This window comes from Filicampus tigris, chromosome 5 (assembly GCF_054856515.1).
Source record: "Filicampus tigris isolate MCC_2025a chromosome 5, RoL_Ftig_1.0, whole genome shotgun sequence".
Taxonomy (NCBI): Eukaryota; Metazoa; Chordata; class Actinopteri; order Syngnathiformes; family Syngnathidae; genus Filicampus; species Filicampus tigris.
Window position 1 is genome coordinate 20,666,380 of NC_141221.1, and position 25,065 is coordinate 20,691,444.

The 25,065-nt window shown below is 41.9% G+C and overlaps 2 protein-coding genes across 4 annotated transcripts in view; one reads left to right on the forward strand and one right to left on the reverse strand.

Moving 5' to 3' along the window:
• Window positions 1–11,789, reverse strand: ggt1a (gamma-glutamyltransferase 1a). Of its 3 annotated transcripts, none has more exons than XM_086031404.1 (13): window positions 11,002–11,789; window positions 10,408–10,523; window positions 7,325–7,495; window positions 7,107–7,237; window positions 6,940–7,029; window positions 6,206–6,398; window positions 5,172–5,332; window positions 4,900–5,049; window positions 4,370–4,506; window positions 2,106–2,293; window positions 1,464–1,591; window positions 822–1,126; window positions 1–620 (listed from the first exon to the last, which is right to left on the reverse strand). In XM_086031404.1, exons 3-13 carry the CDS (start codon window positions 7,489–7,491, stop codon window positions 474–476), a joined length of 1,797 nt encoding a protein of 598 aa, XP_085887530.1. In that variant the 5' UTR covers window positions 7,492–7,495; window positions 10,408–10,523; window positions 11,002–11,789; the 3' UTR covers window positions 1–473. The 3 variants fall into 3 exon arrangements, with proteins under 3 accessions (XP_085887530.1, XP_085887531.1, XP_085887529.1); XM_086031405.1 differs by lacking the exons at window positions 10,408–10,523; window positions 11,002–11,789 and adding an exon at window positions 8,040–8,049 and having other exon boundaries at window positions 822–935; window positions 1,014–1,126; XM_086031403.1 differs by lacking the exons at window positions 10,408–10,523; window positions 11,002–11,789 and adding an exon at window positions 8,040–8,049.
• The window catches only part of lrrc75ba (leucine rich repeat containing 75Ba), a 17,513-nt gene continuing 3,696 nt past the window's right edge, over window positions 11,249–25,065 (forward strand). Inside the window, exons 1-3 of the mRNA XM_086031406.1 lie at window positions 11,249–11,846; window positions 19,439–19,567; window positions 22,453–22,565. Coding sequence (XP_085887532.1) covers window positions 11,562–11,846; window positions 19,439–19,567; window positions 22,453–22,565 — 527 coding nt within the window. The 5' untranslated portion in view covers window positions 11,249–11,561. The remainder of the gene's footprint in view (window positions 11,847–19,438; window positions 19,568–22,452; window positions 22,566–25,065) is intronic.

The following is a 25,065-nucleotide window of genomic DNA, read 5'->3' on the forward strand; positions in this document are numbered from 1 at the left end:
TTGGACAGGCAAACAACCTGAGGTGTCTTTATTTCATGAAGAGCAGCTGCTTGCAAGTCTAATACTTGCGGTGTTAGATGGCAAAAAAAAAAAAATTAAAACACTTGTACAACATTCAACGTACAACTTCTTACATTTCGACTCAGAACATATTGTATAGCTGCATTTTACATTTAACAGGATTTAAGATGCATATTTTAAAAATATATTTTTTAAACTCATGTACATGGATTTGGTTACTGTCCAAATCAAGTAGGCTTCACTCAACATCTCAAAATATTAAAAACATCACCATTCTCTCCCTTGAGGACTGAATAACATCAGTGCAGGTAGATGCAACTTCTTACTTAATGAAACAAAGTAAAAAAAAAAAAAAAAAGTCAGCAATGCTGGATACTTATAGCTTGTCTCACAGAGGTATTAAAACGGAATCATTCCTTGCTATGCGTTTTTGAGCGGGTCTAGAACGACATTCAGTATCCGGCAGGGTATCCTCCTTTCCTGGGGTCCGATTCTGCGCAGAGATGCTCTCCCTGTCGCATCACCACCTGAACCACAGACTCCGGATTGCTCTGCAGCCGTGTTACATGGTTCTTCCAGATTAAGCCTTCGAGGATTCTCTAGTATAATCACACACAGGCATGCAAGTCTTATGATGTGTGTGTGGTTGTTATTTTGCACTTAACAGCACCGTTGTAGGACAAAGGTAAGACTATGGCACCCAAAACGGTCATACGTCCTTTTTACTCCTCATAATTACACTATCGAAAGAATTGCGCAATAATCCAAGTGCCATTTTAGCACTCGATATCTTCCCTCACCTTTTCAAAGTCTTGCTCCACTATTGTCATATTTGGATTGAGCTGATTGTGCACTCGCGGTTCAGTCACCGCTTTCCTCAGGTTGTACTTAAAGAACAAAGAGTTCAGGATGACCTGCTCACAGGACAAAAAGGAGCGTGCAATTGGAAGAAAGTAAATACTGTACATAAGACTGCATGGGAGTGGTTTTACCAAGGCAGTAGCTGTGGTAATTTTTGTGCCTCCAGATGCTCCAACAACCATTTTAACTCTTTTGTCTTTGTCAAAGATTATTGTGGGAGACATGGAAGACAGAGGTCTCTTTCCTGTAACAGATGAACACAATAAACCATAAAGCTTTATTCCAGAACATTTTTCTCAGTTTGCTCAAGATAACAAATGCACATAAGGCATAAAAGGACAGTTGTTGTGAACACTAAGCCTCAAAAGTCCTCAAGAGCCCCTAACCAGCCTCTTTTCTATCTCTCCCTGCCTGCAACACATGTGCCCCTGATTCAAACGATCACAATCGTTATCAGGCTTGTGCAAAGCTCGCTGTGGGCGGATCATTTGAATCAGGTGTGTTGCAGGCAGGGAGACATGGAAAACAGGCTGCACTACACTAACAAACACGCTCCATGGTAATGACCTAAATTGGACAACCTGGTTGGATGAAGTTGTTAGGCGAGGGAGGGATTCCAAAGCCATTGGTTATGTATGGAGAGCTGAAGTCATCCATTTCATCATTGAAAATGATTCCAGTTGATCGAGACATGACTTTGGACCCAAAGCTGGATGCACAAACAAGCGTGTAAATTAAGCAGCAACATCATTTATTCATACCTTGGCCAAATGTTTTTGGAAAAAAAAAAAATGTAATTGCTGAATCGGTGTCTTTTAGTTAGAAATGACAATAGGCATATTTTTTAAATGGGTATTTTCAGCAAACTATTCATATCAGTCCTTAATAAACGTATATCTATGCTCTAAATGTGTTGTTGATTATAATGTGCCATTATGATTCAGTCCAAGGATTCCAAATGATTAAGATCCTTCAAAATTGTCAGGAATATAAATATATCATTATCTCTGCCATAACTGCTCAGTGTTTTCTTTCCTAGCTCAAAGATACTCATTTACAAATTCATTTTAACTTGAAATTTGGCCAGTGTATGAAAAACTTTCCTATATGTACTGTTCTACAAATCTGTGGCCACAAGAATTACTCAGAATGCCTATGTAGGCTACAGGTCAAATAGAAGTGAATGTTTGGATTTATTCCAATAAGGCAGATAAGAATCTTACTATAAATTAATGGTGCTGGTGGCTGCCACTGCGCTTCCGTCTTCAGCTATCACCGACAGATGGGCTGTTCCGTGGCTGTCTGGCACAAAATAATCCGGCTCGTAGTAAATGTCAGGATGAGTGGTGTCGTCTGTAATTTTCTTTCTTATGCCCTCGGCAAAGAAGGCCGATGTCATGTTCTGAATGAGCTGAGAAGAGCCAAACAATTTGCCGTTTAAGATGATGACCACACAAAAGACAAATGTTTTTGATAACATTTTTATCCAATCAGTCTTTAGTCAAAATCAATATGTTCATATCCAATATGTTCATATCCAAGGCTTGACATTGTCACCAGCCAACGCAGCAAATGTGTGTGAATTTCAGCCAGTCTCACTAGACATTTTTCTCAGACGATAATGGATGGATGGTATCTGTAATAATAAATCGATTGCAATGTGGGACTACAACAACTCCCGTGAGGCCTGCCAAGTACACAGTGTTTGCTCATTTGTGAAGCCTTTTACCGACATCACTGCTGACAGTGTCACACAAACGGACGTATATAATGGCCGCGTTTGGAAATTTACTCTGATGCCTGTGCATTACTCTAAGAGTGGGTGTGTTCAGAGAGGCAGAGTGTGCTCCGCTCCCATTAATTTCCGAACCCAGCCTATGTTCTAAACTAAGGATCGGCAACTCCTTCATCCTTCTGTTGCGGCTCTGCGTAATTGGGAAAATACATTACAAGTGTCCAATTGAAGTGCATGTTATTTGTCTCAAAAACGTGCATCATGTCTTCTTATCAAGTCAAAGTTTTTGGCCACTTTCATATGTGGTCCTAGCGTGGATATCTATCGGATTTTTTGCAATGCAACCGCAGTCTGAACTGCCAGGTCGCATACATCTGACATTTAAGTCAGGAGCCGAAAAATGCGCTGCGTGCTGACAGCAGGGAAATCCACTCTTCAGTTGTTTTGAGTGTATATAAAGTATTGACGTAATATTTGACTTTAATTGAATCCCACTTGAAACATGAAACATAAAGTGGACATTTATGGTAATAGTATCGTAATTCGGCCACGGCTTAATCGGCTCACTTTTTACACGCATTTGTGACATGACATCATCTTTGGTGACGTCTCCAAGAAATTAGATCGAAAAACTTCCTCTCATCATTTCTCCCAAATACTGTATTTCTACCTCCAACCGATTCGCTCCACTGTCGAAATGCACTCACGCGTTGCACCACATTTACTTCCGTAAATACAACGTCATGAGCGACATCGTCTCTTCATATGCGCATGCGGGTCACTTTTGGGATGCATATGATCGCCAAAGAAATGCCCCAATACATAAGGGCACTGAGAAAATAATTTATTAATATATTTTACTATATGAAATAAAATGCTGGAGGGGTACCATTTAACAAGAGCTGCGCATATTTCTGACGGGGCTATATAGCCCCCCTCTCCAGCCCCAGTGTAGCGCCATCCCTGCTCGCCATAGTGAGAAGTCACGCTACTAGCGGTGTCACTCACTAAGCTTGCCTAATTTGAATACATCGGTCTTTCTGTGGTGTTTTGACATTACAGTCTGTCTGTATGGCGAAAATACCACAATGTGTGGTGTACATTTTTAGGCTCAAGTTTGGGAGAAGTTCAAAATGCATATTTTATCAGTAAAAAGGAAATTATATTTTTTTCTCTTACAATGTATAGTTCGGAGTGCTGCTTAAAGATTCGTCTGCATCACAATGTCGGAACCATGAACAACGAAATGAAAGCAAAAAAAAAAAAAAAAAAAAACGCAGTGAAATATGAACCTGACTTCTGTATGTCCCGATAAACGATACTGAGTTAATATACTCTGTATTGCGTATAACCTCTATTATCCCAAAACAGAATTATGGCTACTGAAACTGCTGAGTGGATATAGTAACTATGGGAACCCACTAGCCACGGTGGCTGGTGAGCAAAAAAAAGTGTGTCTGCGGGCACCACAGAAAGAAATCTTGAACTCTGTAGTTGCTCTGTCGATGTGTTGTCGTCGAATCTTATGTGGTTTTCTGCAGTTAAGTAAAAATGGGCCACTTATTTACAAGCTTATCTGGTCATTTTATGTTTGTCACAACCCATTACGGCTACATGCTATTTATATTAGCATGGGATTGATAAAAAAAAAAAATTAACTGAGGAAACTATAGTCTCCCAAAGAGGACTATGGCCAATGTAAAATCTTTGAGATATTAGTTTGTGAAAGGCAGCGATAACTTGGAGGCTTACATCTGTGATGTTGAGAAAATGTGGGTCCCCAAGTCTGCTCCTCTTGGCGTACGCAAAACGGAAAGCTTCTATGATGCGATGATACGTTAGGGTCTTCATCTCAGCTGTGGAAACACTTGTGTTTGTGAAGTTGTACCCTGGAAAACATCCACAGGGACAAATGTCTGCAGTGAATAAACAATCACATTTTCTTGGCCGAAACATTTAATGAGGCTTCTTCATCAATGTGCTAAAAGCCAATGTCAGATGCATCCACAGCATTGGCAGGTTGTTAAAGTGTTCACTCAAGTCATACAACATGAACGAATGAATGAATGGGAACATACTCTTCCTTTATCGGTGAAAACAGCGTACATTCAATTTAACTTACTTTTGGGTTCAATATTTTCATTTAGGGAGTGGATTATCATTCAAACACAGACTTGAGCAGTCGCTTGATTTTCCGTGACCGAAACAGGTTTGGAAACATGACAGGAATGACCGACCAAAAGGAAGCATGTGCATGACAAAAGCTTGGCCAGGCTGCTCACCGTTCACTATGTTGAGAATGAGTGCCAACACTGGGCCACTGGAGGGGGCGTCCGGAACATACATGGTGTATTCGCCGACACTCATCTTCAGGGGATTTTCATTCAAAACTGGCCGGTACTCCGATAAATCATCTAAAGTGATAATCCCACCTAGAACATTGATAGAGATTTTAATTGATTGTGAATAATTATCCTTCCTCTTGTTTTGCTAGTTGTTAATTTAGTATGCACACGCTCATTTTTGTCATTTGTAAGAGATAATTTAACAAAACCTGATGCCTGGATGTCATCCACAAGTCTCTGTGCCATTGAGCCATTATAGAACACGTTAGGGCCTTCTTCTGCTATTCTCTGGTAAGTGTCTGCCAATTTTGGGAATCTTACAATGTCGTTTTCCATGAGAATGTTTTTTTGTGCATCACAAAACACTTCACTGTAAGATGAGAGGAGATGAAAATGTGTTTAGTATGTAGAAGTTCAGTAAAAGTCAAACAGGATTTTGCAATGAGCCAAAAAAATATTTATGGTTTCTTGTTTTGCCTGTTTTTTTTTCAAGAATATGTTGTATGCAGGCCCACTAGTTGAACCAAGGCATTCTGATTAATATTGTGTCTGTGGAATATGACTTAAACAGCAAAATCTAGCCATCTCAGAGGGCGGCCATTTTGTGACCTCTGTCGATTGAAAATGACTCAAGTAACGACCAATCATGGCTCAGCTTCGGAAAACACCTGAGCTGTGATTGGTCGTTACCTGAGCACTGCGAAACTGTGATGTCATTTTCAGTCGACAAAAGTGACAAAATGGCCGCCAAGAGATAGCTGAAAACGGGTGGATTTTGCTGCTTAACTCATATTCCACAAACGCAATATTCATCAGAATGCCTTGTTTCAACTAGTGGGCCTGCATAGAATATTCTTGAAAAAAACTGTTTGGGTTGACTTCTGCTTTAATATTGGGTTTGTGGAATATGAGCTAAGCAGAAAAATGCTGTGCTGTGCAAATGTGATGTCATTTTCAGTCGACAGAAGTAACAAAATGGCCGCCCCATGAGATGGCTGAAAACGGGTGGATTTTGCTGCTTAACTCATATTCCACAAACGCAATATTCATCAGAATGCCTTGGTTCAACTAGTGGGCCTGCATACAACATATTCTTGAAAAAAAAACATGTTTTGTTTGACTCCCAAATATGTTTATATCAGAAGTAATTGCAGTATGTTCTCTACAGAATGTAAAAAAGCAACACAAACAGCAGTTCAGGATTAGTGTTCCACCATTTATGTTGGTAACGATTTCTCCTCACCAAAGGTTAGCGTTTCCTTGAACGAAATCCTTGTTTTTAAAGATGGCATGAGCCAAGGCTTTCCCAATGGGAAAGCCTTCGCGGGCCAGGGCGATGCTTGGCTCGAACAGCTCTTTCCATGGCAGCCTGCCATGTCTCTTGTGTGCCATCTCATAGCCGCGAATCTCCCCGGGGATGGCTATGGACAGTCCACCTGCCATGTACAAACATGTTCAGTGTTTTCAATATCACATGGCTGTTCTTTGTTCTGAGTTACTACAACTTAGTCATACTGCTACTACTCCTACTATTATATTACATTTTAGCACCAGTCCATAAAATCATTCCCGTACCAGCCATATTGAAATGGTACATAAAGGGTGTGTCTTGACACACTGCTGTCTGTTGAGTGTTTGACAAAGAATTATTACATCTGTGCAACATTGAAAAGAAGAATAACTGAAAACGCACATTTTCCTCAGCCAAGCACCGGGAAGAAAGTACACACGATATTGGATATCTTCTACGTCCTCTATTTATTCTTTGTTTTATTAATGTTTGATTCATTCCTTGGCCGGTTATACTGTCGCACACGGCCGATGTGGTCATTTCCATCCATCCTATCCACCCTGCCAAGGAATTTCCAATTAGTACTATTCCAAATAAAACCGTGGCAAACTGAACCGTGCCCCCTTGTGGAAATGCGGTTACAGTCAAATTTGACTGTCCCCACTGGCATGTGATTGCACCTGTACCTGTACGAGAAAGTTGTGTGTTGTTCCCAAACATGTCGTCAGTGGCGTTCTTGGGTGCTGTCTCCCTTGCATCAATGGTTTCTACTCTCCCTGTTGAGTAGAAATGCAAGGTTCAATTTTGCTCATTAAACTTTGCTAAGACGTGATAAATAATAAGGCGCACCCACCCGAAGAGGCATTGTAGATTACAAAGAAGACCCCTCCTCCGATGCCCATGCTGTGCGCATTAAAAAGGCCAACACAGAGCAAGGCAGCAATAGAGGCATCCACCGCTGAACCGTTTTTCTTCAAAATGTCCCTATGGACATTCGAGAAGTTCATAGTTAGGTGTGTCATGCACAGACAGACGATAAACAGCACATTTGATAAACAAACACCTCGTTACCTCCCCACTTCTGAACACTTTCCAGCATCCGCAGCAACGGCAGCCCTTAAGAACAAGTGGCCTGAAGCGGGAGTCATGTTTTTGTTCCCCATGCCGATGAAGAGGAAGAGCCCCACAACAACCACCAGAAGGGTCACCAGAGCAGCAATCAGAGGCTTTGAAACCATTTTCCTGCCATGTAAATTCAACAAAGACCATCATCAGACGGGATTTGGTGACCGAGACAGGCCAAGAGAAGTGTCGTAATTAATAGCCCATTCATTCGATGTGTGTCCTGTGTGAAATGATAGCAGAGCATCTATGTACCTTAATTTGCTGTTTTAATACAGATACTGTACATTGTCAAACCTTGGGGTGGACGATATATGCATATATAAATGAAATTGTATAGTATATTGTATTGTATAAACTAATGAAATACAATGCAACAGCTCTGCCAATCTCGATCAAAACCAGACAAAATTATATTGCACAAGAACAACTGTTGATAGAGTACTTGTATCAGATCTCAGATGGGCAGGCGGCGTACCTTATGAATGTATCAATGTGTTTTTCCTTTGTGTTATTTGCTCAGCCAGCAGTGGCACGGTTGCAGTATCAGTCTTTCGTTTATTCTGCTCTCATCTCACACCGATTGACATGTTAGACTGCAACATTGAGCCCAGCCAGTATTTGTGATGCAAGCTTCTCAACAGCATGTTCCTTTGTGTGTTACCTCATATTCCTCGTTTGCCTCTCATGCTGCTGCTGGGGAAGACTAATAATGCGTCTGCTGCGGCTCCTGCCGCCGCTGCTTTGATTGCATCTAAATCTAATCACAAAGGTCCTGTTCTGAGTCTACCAGGTTCAAAGTCTGCCGCAGAAATGCCAATGATCATTCACAGTAGGAGTACGATTCTACATCTTTGTTACAGATGACAAAAATTCTCATTTGCCTGTTTGTGTATACACCACTGTCAAAACTTCAGTCTGAAGTTTGTTTCAATTTCATTATTTTCTATGACATACTGTTTAGTTTATATTTTGACTTCCTCCCCATGCTAGCAGGAGTTTTCTGGGCGAGCTAAGCTTCCTCCTCACATACATATTAGGTTCATCCATCCATCCATTATCTGTACCGCTTCTCCTCACAAGGGTCGCGGGGCGTGCTGGAGCCTATCCCAGCTGTCTTTGGGCAGTAGGCGGGGGACACCCTGAACTGGTTGCCAGCCAATCGCAGGGCACACAGAGACAAACATCCGCACTCACAATCACACCTAGGGGCAATTTAGAGTATCCAATCAACTTACCATGCATGTTTTTGGAATGTGGGAGGAAACCGGAGTGCCCGGAGAAAACCCACGCAGGCACGGGGAGAACATGCAAACTCCACACAGGGAGGCCGGAGCCGGGATCGAACCCACGACCTCTGAACTGTGAGGCGGACGTGCTAACCAGTCGGCCACCGTGCCGCCCATATTAGGTTCAGTGAACTGTAAATTGTCCATAGGTGTGAAGGTGAGTTGAAATCATTGTATATGTGTCCTTTGATTGGATACCCCACCTTCTCGAAAAGGGATGGTAATATCTGCCCATCCATTTCTGTTGTGCTTGTTCTTGTGTCACGGGTGAGCTGAGGCCTCCCAGCCAGGGGCGGAGCCATGGGTGGGCGTGAGTGTGCACAGGCCCACCCAGATTGACAGACTGCCCACCCAGTGAGATTCATGAAAAAAATATACTTAAACATTTTTTAATTATTATGACATTATTTTTGAATTTGTGTTTTGTTGGTTTTTTTATTGAATTGAATATTTAAGAATTGCATAATTGTGGTTGTTTAAGGAAGATCTGAACTTCATATTATTCACTTTGTCATTTTTTTAATATAAGATGTGTCAGGAAAAGAAGACTGTGCTCAGTGAGAGAAATATTCAGGCCCACCCAGATTTTTCGAGGCCCCCCCATTAGCCACGTTCTGGCTCCGCCCCTGCTCCCAGCAGACTTGAAGCAAGAAATGGGTTACTGATCGCCAGCCAATGGCATTACACATATAAACAACCATTCTCACGAGCATTCATACCTGTGGACAATTTACGGTAAAGTCTTCAATCAACCCAACATGGATGGATGGATGTATAATTAGCTATAGCATCCATCAATCCATCTGCTATTTTACATCGTGCATGTCCTCATAGCATCCATCCATCCATCCATTATCTATACCGCTTTCCTCACAGGTGTGTTACAAATTATTATGCAAATGTTTTTTTCCTCAGATTTTTATAGTCTATGTAAATGCCGCTCAGCATAATTTTCAAGTCATCAGCTGTATTGTAATGCTGTTAAACAAACCTCCCAATGTTAGCAGTATTTTTTTTTTCCCCCCCAATTTTTTTAATTCACTGTTCCAAATTATTTTTGCACAACACTATCATCAAGCAACTACACTTCCTGTTGCTTACCTAATATGTCCCATATGGGAATGTGGTACCTCTCTGTACCAAAGGGGGAAATAAAATTAAGAATACATGGAATGAGTTTTTTCTTTGTACGAGCTGTGCGCAACCCACCAAAGATGGGTCTGCGATCCACTTTTGGGTCCAAGCCCATGAGTTGAAAATAACTGATTTGGAGGAAGAGGGGAAAAGTGAGATACACTTCTCAGCGGAAATTACATCATAGGGTTAGTCCTCACTTAGGCCACAGATCCATATATATATATATATATATATATATATATATATATATATATATATATATATATATATATATATATATATATATATATTCAGCCAATGCAACCCTGTTACTCCTATCAGAAAAAGATGTTACTATAAACAGTGGCAATTTATCTAAGACTACAAGGGAAGCTCAACTTCCCTTAAAAATGCCACCACTCTCCCACCCAAAAAAAAAGTGGTGAAATATGTACTGCTGTATGTACATTTAATTCATTAAATATGCACTAGAGTACAGAACCAGCTACTTTTATCACAGGTACGACTTCCTTCTCATTCATCTCTGCGGCTCATCATACACAGTCGGACACTGAGCGTCTCCTGCCTTGACGAGGAATCGTAGAGTGGACGGTCATTGAATTTTACCCCCATAATCCCGCCGATTGGACACTCAGCGTCTCTGGGGGTCTATGCAGCAGTGGGCTGGTCCGAGCGCTCGGTTTCTGCTTGATGATTGGATGATCTTTTAGAGGCGGAATCCCCTTTAATTGACAACGAAATAAGCAAATCAGCTGTCATCAAATATAAACGACTGGAGCATTTTTCATTCCGTTGTTATGCTGGTTTAGTAGCCCAGCGACTTTATCTTTGTTGAAAACGACTAGCGTTGTGTTTAGTGACTCTGTTTCTTGAAAAGGAACGGAGGGTAGAATTAACATATAAATAAATTAACAAACACGTTTAGGATGTAAAAATGAGCGATCCCCTCCTCCAATGGCCAGCAGCCGCAAGTGCATACTGTATGTACAACGAAGTGTTTTTAATTTATTTTTGATACGTATTGTTTAGCAATTTCCTGTTCCTGTCATTAAAGTAAAATGAATTATTTAAATAAAATGTAACTTGCTCTATTTATTTGTATTTAACACAGTGTTGTGTCAAACACAGAAAAATATATTACATTATATGACCAGTAAAATATATTATCCTTCGATATTAAGTGTATCCTTGTTGGCTGACCTGAACGAATCCTTTTTGTTGTTTTGTTTTGTTTTGTTTTTTCTTGAACACATCCTAGAAGAAATTGTTCTTTTATTTTTGTTGGTGCATAAATTGTCCTTCAATTGTGGAATGACCGTTGTTCCTAGTGTCCATTTATTCAGACAAGATTTATGCCTTCAAATGTCAGTGCACAGTGGGAGTGGGGGGGAGAGTCAATCACGTAGGAGGGGCACGCAGTGGGCTACGCGTGCTGCGATTGGTCAAACGTTCCACGTTGGTAAAACCTAAACAGCAGCGTAAAAACAGCAGACTATTCGTGATAAAGCATTCAGAGCATTGTGTCCTCATCGCCGTCATCACGTGAGCCAAGGAAGGAGGGAGACGTCCGAGTATAAAGTAAGGACAAATCCACGTTGAGTGTCGTTGTGGTAAACATCGGCTGCTTAGTGGTGACCAGCGACAGAGGCAGACAACACGACGCTGTGTCAAAAGAAGGCTGATCATGGGTCAGCCCTGCTGCTAATCTCGTCTGACTTGGAACAACAACAAGGCAGCCTGCACCTGCGCCACATATCGGCATGGGTTCCAGACTGAGCAGACAGAACAGCTTGGACAATGAGAATTTCTCCAAGAAGCGACGCAGGCTCCTCGATGTTGCGTCGGACGGCGACAATCGAAGCGGCCGAGCAGGCGGGGACTTCCTGTTCGCCCTTATGCTGAAGACTGACAAACTGCCTGGGATGCTGCGTCGGACCAACCACAGCCCCTACATGAGAAGGGTGGCGTGGATCAGGGAGATCCAGAAGCTGCTTCGCGAGCGCAGGATGGAGCAGGCAACCGACGTGCTCAGACTACTGAGGAAGGTGAGGTGAAGCACATGGGAGTCTTGCTGAGACATGTCAGAGCCTGCATGCTGCTGTCGTCCTGTTTTGGGCCTTTTATGTTACTGATGCAATCCAAAAGCAACAGATGGCTACCAAACATGTCAGTGTAGATAGAGGGCTCTGTAAAGTCTTGGCCTTTCATAGAATGGTTGTTGCATTGCTACAATGAATTATTATTATTAGTAGTACAATCTGATTACACGGTCCAAATTGGTCACATGCTTAAATGGCCGTTAAGAATGTGTTGATTATGTTGAAGTTGTTGTTAATTAGAGCAGCGTAGTTCATGTTTGTTGTATCAATTCTGCCTGCTGTGTTTTGCATCATTAATTATGCATGTGTTTGTGTCATTAATGTAAGATTTTAAATTGCCCATAGCAGTGAATGTGAGTGTGAATTGTTTTTCTAGCTTACACAGGACAAGTGCTGTACAACAAGGATGTATGTATGTTGGTGTCATGGAAATGCATGTCATATTTTTGTGTTTTTTGGAGTTTTCTGTAATTCTGTAAGGAACCACATTTCTAATTTGAGGTGAAAATTATGAAACCCTGCTATATGAAACCATCTTCCCCATCCAACATCAATCATCATCTGATGATGCATTGTGCACACACACAGCCATCTCCGGATGTGTTTATTGTTATCGAAAGTAGGTCACTGAGAAGAGTGGTGTAGACACACGGCCAAAGTTGCAGACACAGCATGTGACTGACTCACCACAGCGGTCACGTTCACTCATGGTCAAATGTGCAGTGTTGATTTTAATAAGGTAAACCTGCCCTCCAAATGAATAAATGTATCATGGCCTTTGGGCAGACAGTTATCTTCCAATGAGGACAGGGTTTTCCCACACCATCATCCCTACCCTGTCCTCTCTTGTTGTGTCCTAGTTTCTTACACATTGAGTTCCACTCTTGGTGGGCTTTTTTGACATTAGAGCACTATGTGTGCTCCGTAATGGCCTGCACTCTTTGAAAAGGTCACTGATAAGGAAATATGGAGCCGTCTCTGCCCTTTTGTACGGCTGTCGGCATTGATGTAGTGATGTGAAATCATTGTAATTGTTGGTGACTGATCCAATTTTCCACCAAACGTAATATGCTTTGTGCATGTCCATCAAAGAACATATACCGTACTGTATGTTTGCTTTGGCAAGCATTAACACAAAAAAGCTTCACTAGCATCAGGTGATGCAATTGTGATGGTGCATGAAAATGGTGGTTTCCAGATTCTTAAGGGAAATTCAATGATGTTTTTTTCCTCTCCATTTATATTTTTTGCTTTCAATTTTGCTCTTCAAAAAAGGTTTTTAACATGTTTGTGGTGATGTCATAAAAATAATCATGTCGTGGAACAAGATACGTCTGACCCCAACATCCCATAATGTTACTCGAAAACTGTGTAAAAATGCAGTAGTAGTATGATTACATTTATGCAAAATGAGGCCAGACTAATAAAGGATTATGCTGCACATTTTGTAGAAGCAAACCAGCTCATTGTAAGCTCATCTGCTTGCGTCCGCATTCTCCTTTTTGTCTTTTAGCTGCCAGGCAATCCTGTGTTAATTATGCTGAAGTCTTGACACTGGAGGTAGCAAAACCTCCTTAATTGATTCGAGCCAGGCACCATTAGAGACATCACAAGGGACATATGGATTCTATTTGACTGCAATTCTGAAGCTTGTCATATGATATATATATATATTAAAAGGGAAGTCAAGAAAAAAAAATCTTTACAGTTAAATGTTCTATGCAGCCCTGCTAGTCTAAACACGGTATTCTAATTAATATTGCGAATGTCTAATATGAATTAAGCAGCAAAACCCACCCTTTTTTATCCTTCTCAGGAGGCGGCCATTTTGCCACTTTCTTTCACTTTATAAACTCCCTAAATCTCAATAAATATCCCATGTTCGTCAGCGTCTCTCCTTTCTCCGATCTTTTGATGCTTCGTTTACATCATAAAGGCTTTTCTCTTGGACCAGCATCGCTTAGATCCTGCTTTGTTTTTTTCACACACACTTTGGGGCTAGAGACACAAATGGACGACGAGACTTAGGCCTCGTAAAGTCAAAACAGTGTAGGTCAAGTGCCGCGTAAACCGAGGACCATAATAAATAACAAAAATTAGAACGATTGAGAAGGTATGATGCATGCCTTTGTCATCAGTATGAATGAGAAACAATGATATCCACCACACATGTGCCCAGAGCTCAGAATCTGTCTGCCTGCACCTCGAGCAAATTCACCAGAATCACGTTACACCACCGGCGCCACAATTTAGAGCTGCTTCAATCTGGTCTAAATTTTAGTCTACTTTCAGATAACAATAAAACACCTTTGGTCCATCTGAACGGCTAGTAGCATGGCTCAGCGCAGACTGCCAAATTCCCAAACACGTTAAACGAGGCTTGCACCTGCACGAAAATCAAGATGTCAGTTTTTACGCCCGAGCGCACTTGCGCTGTCTACAAAAATAAATCCCAAAGAGATTAGTTTAGAAAAGACGCTATCGTTGCAGCCAGCAGTTATATAACACTTTTTTCCTCTTTGGCTGGCCTATTTGGCTTGCAGTCAACCGGGATTCCCGCCATATAATTAATCTGAGATATATTCTAAATGGCTATAAGATTGCTCCCATTAAACTTCAGATCGAATCCAGTCCTTGATGGCAACCAGTGAGTTTTATGAAATTACGCGATGCTTGTAACATTTTTTGAGTCTTCCTTCGAAATTTAACTGCATTCATCTGACATTCATCAACGGTGCTGTGATCAGAAGTGTCTCATCTCTTCCACTGCTACTTTCTAGACAGTGCTGGCTTCGACTGCAGTATTTCAAAATGTGTTTATTTTTAGACATGTGTTTATATTATGTAGGGTTTCAGAACATCTATGTGGCATCATTAAGAATCTACAAGACACTGTATATTGTGCAGTACAATATACTGTATGTCAATGGAAAGGAAACAATTAGTACTTTCCTAATAAAACACAAATAGCTTTTTGGCAGATTTAGCATCTGAAATGTTGTACCAAATTGTATTTGGTAATGTGGGTGGGTAGCTGACTCATTGATTTACCATGAAGACTGGGTACTGCTCAGAGTATATTATATATTGTAGACACTAGGGGCCCTACTTTCGTGTTCGACACAAGTCTAGTGCAAAGTGCAGACTGTGCGCATGGGCAGAGTCTTTTGTCGATGTGTGCCCTGCGATTGGCTGGCGACCAGTTCATGATGTACCCCGTCTACCGCCCAGACAGCTGTGATAGGCTGCAGCCTGCCCTTGTGAGGATAAGCGGTTTGGAAAATGGATGGATGGATGGATGGATGGATGGTATTTTCCCCCGACTTTGCACAGGTAGAATTGGGCGTAATGGGGTGTTGTGCCATTGTGGAATGGAATGAAGCTGAATCCCAGCCAATCATAGCAGATAGCCTCATCTGCATTCAAATCAGGGCCGTCTAAGTGCGTGCAGTGCTTGAAGGCCTGACATTGTTGAAGGAGAAGTTGACTCGGTGCAGTCGGTGCATGAGATTGTCACGCACGAAATATGTTTATACAAGTAAACTGCAAGATCTCCCCTTGGGGATGATGTAGTCAGCCGCACATGTGACATGGACAATTGGAGATCCCCTTTGCACCCTCGTCTTTGTGTGACCCCCCCCAAATAGTTGTGCTGTTCGGTCGGGGCAGGGGTGCTATTAAAATATTTTTCAGATTTAATGATTATAATATGGTGATTTCTACAATGATTCAGAGGAATTGTCCCACGCTGTTGTCATACTTATGAATGACATCCATCAAACATGTCCACGGAGCGCCAAATCTGTCTGCATGCGCCTCAATCAAACACACCAAAATCGCCTAGTAGCACCTGCAATACCATTTAGACCAGCTTTTAGGAAGTCTGAGATTTAGTCGACTGTTTCTCACCAAACTCGGCTGAACCGAGGGATTGCATAAGCAAACGCCCTTGGAACACCTAGCAGCACTACCAAATTCAGAAACACACTTGCCCCGGTATGAAAAAGCGCAGTCAAATTTATATGACCAAATTGTCAGGTGCGTCAGTGGTGAACTTGGTCCCAAATCCGCTAAAATAGACTTGCCCCGGCACCAAAATGAAGTTGCACCCATTTTTAGATTTATAAAAGATTTATAAAAGATTTATTTATAGACGCGTCTATAAATATATAAATTGATAAATCTGCCCTACTTTTATAAATCAGCCTTACTTGATTAAGCAAAATTAGATATTTTCTTTTCTGTCCTGGTTTAAGAATATTAATTATTTTGAGTTTTGGTCAGTTGGTGTTGTAAAACAGTGGCGATGAATGGCCCTTTATTGATGTCATAGTTATAATATCAGGTCTTTCTCCAAATACAGTGCAGGCTGGAATCTGATTGTTGACATGTTATTAATTTGAATGTCACCCACAGCCAAAAGACAGCATATTGTATTCCGTGTAAACTGTTGTGCAGATGCTAGAAAGATCACTTTCAAGTTGGTTTCAAATCAAAACTAACCAAGGTCTGTCTTTCTACTGTTCCCGTTAAAAGGAGAGCCAGTAATGTGGAGCGGCCAGCCTTCCACTCAAACTGTCTATTGAAATCAATGCCTATCCTGCTGTGGAAAAAACAAATGTGTGTGCAGGCATGTCTGTCTCCAAGGCTTACTTCTTATTAAGGTTGCATGCGCTTGACCAAGTGCTTGTCATTGTAGTTTGCCTCATTAGGGCCTCAGTGCTGGACTTGCTGATGAGGGCAGTTGCACACCTGTATTGCTCACTGACAGTTGCCTTTCTTATTGTGCTTTTGAATCTTGCATTCCAATTATAGTTTTCATACACCTGCACAATATAAGATCCAGTACAAGTGGATGTTGTATGAAGAATTCCACTGATAATTAGTTAAGATCATTTTGTATGTGAAAATTTAATACGTAGCAGTAGAGATGGAGTAAATAGTGAGAGGAGAATGTGAGCTGTGTCCCGTTTACTCTCCACACAAAACTGACTACACAGCAAGCAGCAAGTGAATCTCTTTAATGCCTTTCATCCCTTTGAAATAATAGGAGGAAAGGGTGCTTTACCTCCCTTAAAGGTAGTTTCCAAGTGACTGTCTCACCCTTGAGGGTCACCACACAGCCCCAGGAGAATTCAATTTACCATAGTAAAAGTATAATCATGAACAATGCCAAGAAAAACTGTTAAAAAGTGTTGGGAGGGCAGCATAAGTGGCCAAAACGGCTGCGCTTAGCCGGAGGAGGGGCCGGACTGGAGACCTCTGAGGGCAGGCGCCCCAGCTGTGGTGGCACGACCAACTGCAGCAGCATATCGATGTCGACATTTGCAGGCTTGAGTTGGTCTATCATTGTATTCGGTCTGGTTTACCTCCAGTGTCTACCACAAAGCGCTTAGCCCCTGCCTCCATCCTGAAAGACCCATTGCGGCGTATGACGAAGACTTGGCGGATGATAGGTCCGCTGGCACATAGGACTGGGGGAGGCCATGGCGAGATATGAACAGCGACAAAAACACGAGCAACCTCAGGGGACACAGCCCATTGATAAGCGGCAGACCAGAAGGCAAGCAGTAGCTGACTGTAAATCAGTTCACCAGAACGGCCTCCAGAAGGGACTCCTTCGGGGCAGAGCGGAGACCCAGCAAGACCTATGAGAGATGCTTGGGCCAGATGCTAACTGTGAGGCTGGCCCGCAGAGCGGCTTTCATACAACGATGAAACCACTCACAGTCCGTTGCCTTGCGGGTGGTATCCTGTGGCGAGATTGAATTTTCACCCCTCAGTGACTGCCGTCCAGAGATTTGGCAACTCTGTGGGCCTACACAGTCAGAGGTAAGGTCAGCTAGCTTGCGAAGCGGGCAATGCAGGATGTGATGAACGCCCAGGCCACCTTGGCGGAGGTAGTAGATAACGGGAACAACATCTGGACACTTGGTGGTCCTGTTTACCATGGTCAGGATGTGAGTGAAACCGCAGGAGGGAGCTAGCGGTCCTGCTAGGTCGGCGTTCACATGGTTGAAACACCACTAGAAACACTGCCACGGCAGCCTGGTGCGGCGTTATGCCTTGGTGTGCTGGCACGCCATGCAGGAGCCGGCCCATGTCCTTTCTTGAGGCCTGGCCAGATGGGCTTGGCCCCCACTAGCTTAGTGGTGGTAGATGGGTGCACTAGCAGAGCTGCATTGGCCAATGCAGCCTTTGCAGAGTCAAAAGCTTCATCCATCTTTGTGGACAGGTCCACTTCATACTTGGGGCCCTTTTCCCCACACAGTTGATACAGATCTCTGGTTACCACCAGTGACATAGATCTGGAGGCTATAACATAACATCCCAGCTGAAATGCTTACACCAAAACAGATGTCCACATACCTAGTGCCGTAAGTACATACTGTATGGGCATGCCATAAGCAGCTTCCATCCTGGGGCTGTGTCCGCCCTCCGTAGTGTCTTCTGGCTAAGCTGGTAATAGGCTGCTTTGAGCATCGGAGTCCACCAGCAGACTGGCGTTATCTAGGCCCTTGAAACTGCAGGGTTTGCAGTGGCCCCAAACATGGCATGGTAGTAAACATCCCTACATGAGGTTGGCGGTGGGCCATCAACGCAGCTGCGGTGTGTGTAGCGTTCTCCGGGGTTAGTAGCGAGGCCCAGGTGTCCTGTTTGGGGAGTATGACATGGATACACTGTCGCCAAAGAAAAAAACCTCCGTGGCAAGCTCACGGTAGTTCTTGGAGAAAGAAAGAGGGCCAGAGGCTAGCACGGTGCGCAGTGGTGCTGGAAGCTGCTGCAGGAAATTGTGATTAAAAAGGCAGGATCGGACGAACCCTTCACAGCCAGCATCCTTTCCTCCAATTCTGACAGTTTGCTCTCGCCAAGGCCGTTAAGTGACAGCAGCCGGTCTGCTTTGCACCGCTGGTCCGTTGTCGTTGTCGTGTTCTGTCATAATTGATCACGTTGGGGTCACCAGTTGTGGAGCTGCGGTAAATGAGGAAATGGAAGCCTATTGTGTCCCATTTACTCTCCACACTGAACTGACCTTAAACAGCAAGCATCAAGTGACTCTTTCATCCTTTCATGTCTAATCCCTTTGAACCTGGAAACATGTCACCCTCCCCTCTCTTAAAGGTACAGATTCCTGGTGAATTTCTCTCCCTGATGGATCATGACATCGCTGAAGTTTTTAGAGGAGTCTTAATAAACTTAATACTCAATCTCACAGCACACTACCAAACAAAATGTCAACAATATACTTCCCATGATCTAATAGAAGATCATTTAGTTGGTCTCCATGTAACTATAAGTCATTGTTATGGATAGAGGAACAAAGATACATTATTTTTTATAAATAATTTTTTCACCAATTAAGTGAAATTTTATCATTTTCCGCGGCACACCAGAGCTCTCACGGCACACTGGTGGAGAATCACTGCCTTAATGTATGCGCTATTGATTGAAAGGTGACAAATACACCGCTAAATTCTTATTTGTTGTGTTACACACTTGTTTGGCTGTGGTATCATTCATTGTTTTTCTGTTTTTAGGATCTGGGGCTGGAAGGTACCTCACTCAATGACATACTATACAAGAACGCTGCCTTCCTCAATCTGGTGGATCCAATTTCGCACGAGCTACTGCTGAGCTTGGCCCGAGAGATGCAGAATCCTAAGAAGGTCAGCCTCCCCCATCCCCTATAAAGCACTGCTTCTCTCTTTTCTGTTATAGGAAGAAGAAAACATTGCGTGCCCCTCCACCGTGACTATAAATAATAGTCTGTTTATAAGTTACCTTTGCCCATCATTGTATTCTTATTAACATTAATGAAACACAAAAAAACTTAGAACAATGAATAACGTAATGTTGTTTGTTAGTCTGTAGGAAAGTGTTAAACTAATTTGCCTGAAATATAAAAAAAATAATGAATCCCTATATAAACATTTTTTGACAGACTAAGTGAACCACTGATTGTTTGTCTCATTATCTCTGTCTCCCTCCGACTTTCTTTCATCCCTGTTAAGTATTTGTCGATGGTGTCTCTGAAGGGTTTGTTCACTGCACTCCATGTGTGTGTTTGGAAATTTGACTTACCACGACTCTGAAAGTGAGTGTTCTGAGAGGTAGACTGCAGTACCTTTCTATGAGTTAACGAATGCAGCTGTGTTTTTGTTACTATGACTAGCGAGACTACTGTAAACAGCTACAGTGACACTTTCAGTAACGCCACTAAACTGCCACAGAAAAAGTGAATAACTTACCAACACGAGTTGTATTCATGGTATACGAATCATGAATGAGGTTGTTTAAATCCTCCATCATCCCACAACCCTCACATCTTGCTTTTAGAGTTTCTCTTCGTCCTGCCTGGCTATCTGGCTATTTTGCGTCCACAGTCCGGGTAGCCAGAGCATACTCCTTGACTCCTATTTTGTGGCACTCTGAATAAGCGACCGGCACGTTCCAACAACGCTCTTGAGTTTCCGAACTGTCGACGTGTCACAGAGCATGCTCTGAGTGTATTCCCGAACCCACCCGTAATCTGACGATGTGTGCGCTGCCACGTGCTGTAGTGGATGTGCAGTTAAACTTTATTTTAGTACGGAAAGAAAGCATGTTCCCCGTCGTGCCACTATTTGAGAAGGACTGCTACAAATCAATACACTCAATGCAAAATCCTGTTGTAGTCAAGAGCTTCTTTACGATAGTTCACATTGTGAACTCCTGAGTATGTGTTCATACTTAGACACATAGACAGATCGACAGATACTGTAAATGGTTCCAACGAAAGTAGAAATTCTGTGTGATAACAAGGGCAGAATTACATATCGTCGCTGTCATGTGAAAAACACTTACCTCCATTTTTTTTTTCATTTTCTTGTTTCCAAAATTGGAGAAGTGTTTTTTACAGGACAGCGATGATATTTGTTTGTTATCTGCTTAAAAGGATTATAAAAGATACTGTATTTCTGGGAGTCGAAACGTACCTTTGAGTGACAAAATACTTGCTGTCTAAAATGTACTTGAGAACCATGCAAAAGTAAACCAATCACAGTTTATGTCAGAGTCAACCTTGTCAAATGTCAAATGCAAATATAAACCAATATTGTAATTGGTACTAAAAGCGCCTCCTCCCGCCGAAACTGAATCACAATAACACGGAAGCTCGCCCCCACTTGAGCTGCCGTGCTCCTCTCGGTCAGCTCCTCCGCTCGCTTCGTGCCGGCCGGCAAGCCCGGGCCGCAGCAGTAACTCTGGGCGTGCCCTTCCCACGGATCTCCACAGCTGCGGCGGCCACTGCGACACCGCCGTGGCAGCAGTCGCCTTCGGCCGACGCCTAGCCATAGAACTGACACGACGCGGCTCCAGCTAATATTTAGCTTATAGTATACACAGCTGTAGCATATACATACATACTGGACATATACACATGCAGCATATGGTTACATAGACTGCTTACTAGATTAGATAGACTTTCCTTGCTTGCCCGTAAAATGCAGCATTGTGTTTGTCATATATATTTTCTTTCTAAAGCAAAACGAAGTTAGCCAATCAACTGGTGTTCAGTAGCATGCTTTCAGTAACAGCTGCATTAATTTGTCGTGAACTTCTCAAAAATTGTGAAATTGTGAAAAATAATACGAAATAATAATACTAAACATTTTATTAAAATAAATATACTGGTTAAAAACAACCCTTTGAGTAATTCATGGTAAAGTTCACAAACAGTAAAAAGTTGATGAAATTAAAGAACAGAGAAGTTCATGTGATTGGTCCAAAAATAACTCTTTTTTTGGTAAGAATCAGAATCGAGAATTGTTAGGAACCGGAATCAAATCATAGAATCGGAACTGGAATTGTTCAAATTCAAACAATGCCCAACCCTATTGAGGCATGAGTGCATTAGTTTAAATTGCAGCTTCAAGGTAGTGAATTTTACCAGCTCATTAGTTTAGATTTTAATTATATCATGGCTGAATGGTCCAGTCTGTGTTGCAACTGCAAAGTTACCATTAAAAAAAAAAAGTTTGACTAGTCGAATAGCAGGTGGGCATTTTAAAAAACTTTGCTGGTCCGTCATCCATCAGCAGAGGTGGGGAATCCAGGTCCAGAAAGTAAGCACCTCTGGCTAAAGACAAACTGGCAGGGTTTTTACTTTCTGGACCTGGATTATCCACCTCTGTCCATCAGCGTCATTTTTTTCAAGCCGTACTGAATTGTAATCGTCAGTTGGTCAGTGCATCAGTAATGTCCGTCGGTCCGTCAGTCCCCCGCTCCCCCAAAAGTCAGAAAAACGGGCGTCTGTCAGTCACGGACGCGGTTAGTGATGGTTACTCTGACAGATGAAAATCAACTTCCGTCTGTCATTTTTTTTGAAATTATCCCGTCATCTCAATTGTCAGCAAAACGGGCATCCGTCAGTCTGTCGGAATGCCCACCTCTGTCTAATAGTGAGTTAAATAGTGAGCTGTGATGTGTTGGAAAAATTAGGCGTATGGGCTAAATTACAGCAATTACAAGCAACAACATATTTTTATAAGATATCTTCTACTTTGGTCCACAGGATTCAGACACCATAAAGTCATCAGATAAAATTTGCAGACAGCTGATCTACCACCTGACCCCTCATTCAAAGTGGCTGAGGCAGAGCATGTCCAGACGGAAATCCCAGGCATGGTAAGCACTTGTGTCCAGACATCACTCCATGTCGAGCTGTGCACAGTTCCCTCTCCGTATCTGACATTGAATTAGGACAGAGCTGGCCACAGGCGGACCTGATGGGGAAGCCATGGTAACCACAGCTGTCAATCATCTTTCCATTTAAGTGCTTGTCCATTGCCACTGGCTTCTCCTGCTCTCCGTCGCGCACTCTCGAGCTCTCTTCAGAAGTGGCACTGCAATACATTCTCTGATAGGGAAAAAAACTACTCCAAGAGCGCAACACTTCTCTTGCAAATCATGAATACAAAATAAGCTTTCTTTGTGCATGCGTTGAAAAATTCCGAGGGAACTACTCACCCGGTCCTTTTTCATTATACTAAGTTATCTGCCAGCAGACTGTTTATTTGCAGTTAAACTATTTAATGAATGCCAGGAAGATCGAGACACGGCGGAGCCTTTTCTATAAGATGCAGAAGAAGGCAATTCATCCAACATGGTTTCATATCATTTACACTCTCTCCGTGGGCGACTGCCTCGCCCATTTGACCATGTTTGACTCCACGGTCTTGACTGGTTCCAACTAGATACATTACATGTGTGCCAGAGTGCAGATAGATAGGAAGATGCCGAACCAGGAGGAAAGGTCATAGCTAGCTCAACAGACTAGCTCGAGTCACCTAATTATTTGTGTCAACGAGGCCTAATCTAACAGTGTGGCTCAGGTATTATACTCATGACAAAGCTACTGCCAGCTACTGTAAATAACATTTATTTCTGAATATATATTTTTTTTGTGTGTGTGTCTGAAATAGACATTTTGAGCCAGACGATCAACAAAGATGATCTGAGCTCTGGCAGGATCACAAAGTTCACGGTTGAGCTTACTGTTGGTTTATTGAGCTCAACACCATGTCTTGGACAGCCTTTTCACATTTTTTCTTGAAAATAGGATACTTAGTTGCAGTTATGGGTCAGATGTAGTATGTGTTGCAATTCAGGATGGGCATAACAACCCATTAGTTAATTAAACGATCATTGAGAACTCTGTTGATTGTCTAAAACATAGTTGTTTATTTGCCAGCAAAATAATGTGCACTACCTGGCTGCAACCAGCAGCGGCGCTATTGATTCACCTCTACTAGTTTGTAGTCTGATGAACCACAAAAGCAGCTACATTGTAAAATAGTTTTTTTTTTTAAAGTACGCTTTCTACAATTAGTATAATATCATGTTTTAAGTCATCTTTTTTTTTTTTTTTTCCCTAGTTGATCACTAACCGTCGATCCGTAATTGCCATAGTAGCTTGAAAGCAGTTGAATACTGCTAGCTTGCTTCGTCCAAATGCAACAAAATGCCAAGTTGTGGCAACTTACTGTCCTTTGCCACCTCAAAACAATAATAAGACTTCAGGAGGTCTCGTCAACCATTCGGTTGTATGCTTAGTGAGATAATTGTAATTATTGCTGTAATGTAAAGTGCTTTGTTACAGCTGTAGCTGTTGTGAAATGCGCTATATAAATAAAGTTGTATTACATTGTATTTTAATATCAGACAATTGCCAAGAAAAAGTTGCTCTATGCTTCCAACTAAGTATAGATAACTGCTTATAATGAAAGCGTTATCTTGCGAATCTTGAACAAAGTTGCACGGTATTACTCAGGCAGGATTGTTATTTATTTGTCTAGATCTTATTAATTTTAGATTTTTCTCTAGACAATTGAGTTTGATGGAAGAAGTGATCAGCACACAGGCTGTTGAGCCATGCTCTAGTTATGGTAATTTAATGTTCGGGTACAAATGTAGGATCTTTTACTCAACAATGTTATGCCACCATCTTCAAATTCATTCAATGTGACTTACCCTCAGTATGGTATGTCCTCTTTGAATGGTTATTTTGTTTTCAATGCTGTCCATTCCTTATTCCAAACAGGAAAAACTGCATCGTAACAGATGCCTAAGAGTGCTTGAAAGCTTAAAAAAAAGACTCTTTACGTTATAATAATATTAGTATTGACTGTGAGGATGGAGTTACTCTACTGTGGAGGACCAAGCTGAGGAGCGAAGGCCATCAATCAGATCCACTCGAAGCGCAACACACATTTATGATATAGAATTCTCAGCTCTGGTCCGAAAAGATCTCTTTAGACTGGATTGCCATCTCGTGTTTATGGAAACGGTTTCACACTGCTTTTTGTCTTGAGATTTGCCATTAGATTTGAAAGTTAGTTTATTAACTGTTTTATGGTATTAGCATTTTTAATATCCACAGCAGTTGCTTATTCATTTTCTAAATCTGACCTGAGTTCAATCAACTTAACGGAATGAAATGTATTTGACCTCAGACTGTGTTTTTATTACAATTAGCATAACAAGTGATGTCGTTGATAATCAACAAATCCAATGTTGCCTTGCATTAAATTATCAACCTACTGTTGATCCTCACACGGTTATAAGACTTTGATTTTACCTAAGAGATCTCTTGACTATGCAATATGAATTTAATTGAAAGCATGGT

What these genes read in the sequence shown, in the direction of transcription:
- ggt1a (XM_086031403.1), bottom strand. An exon ending in CAAGGAAACGCTAACCTTTG is followed by an intron (nt 5,333 to 6,205) that starts GTGAGGAGAAAT and finishes CTCATCTTACAG; the next exon opens with TGAAGTGTTTTGTGATGCAC. An exon ending in TGGAGCAAGACTTTGAAAAG is followed by an intron (nt 621 to 821) that starts GTGAGGGAAGAT and finishes TGATTATACTAG; the next exon opens with AGAATCCTCGAAGGCTTAAT.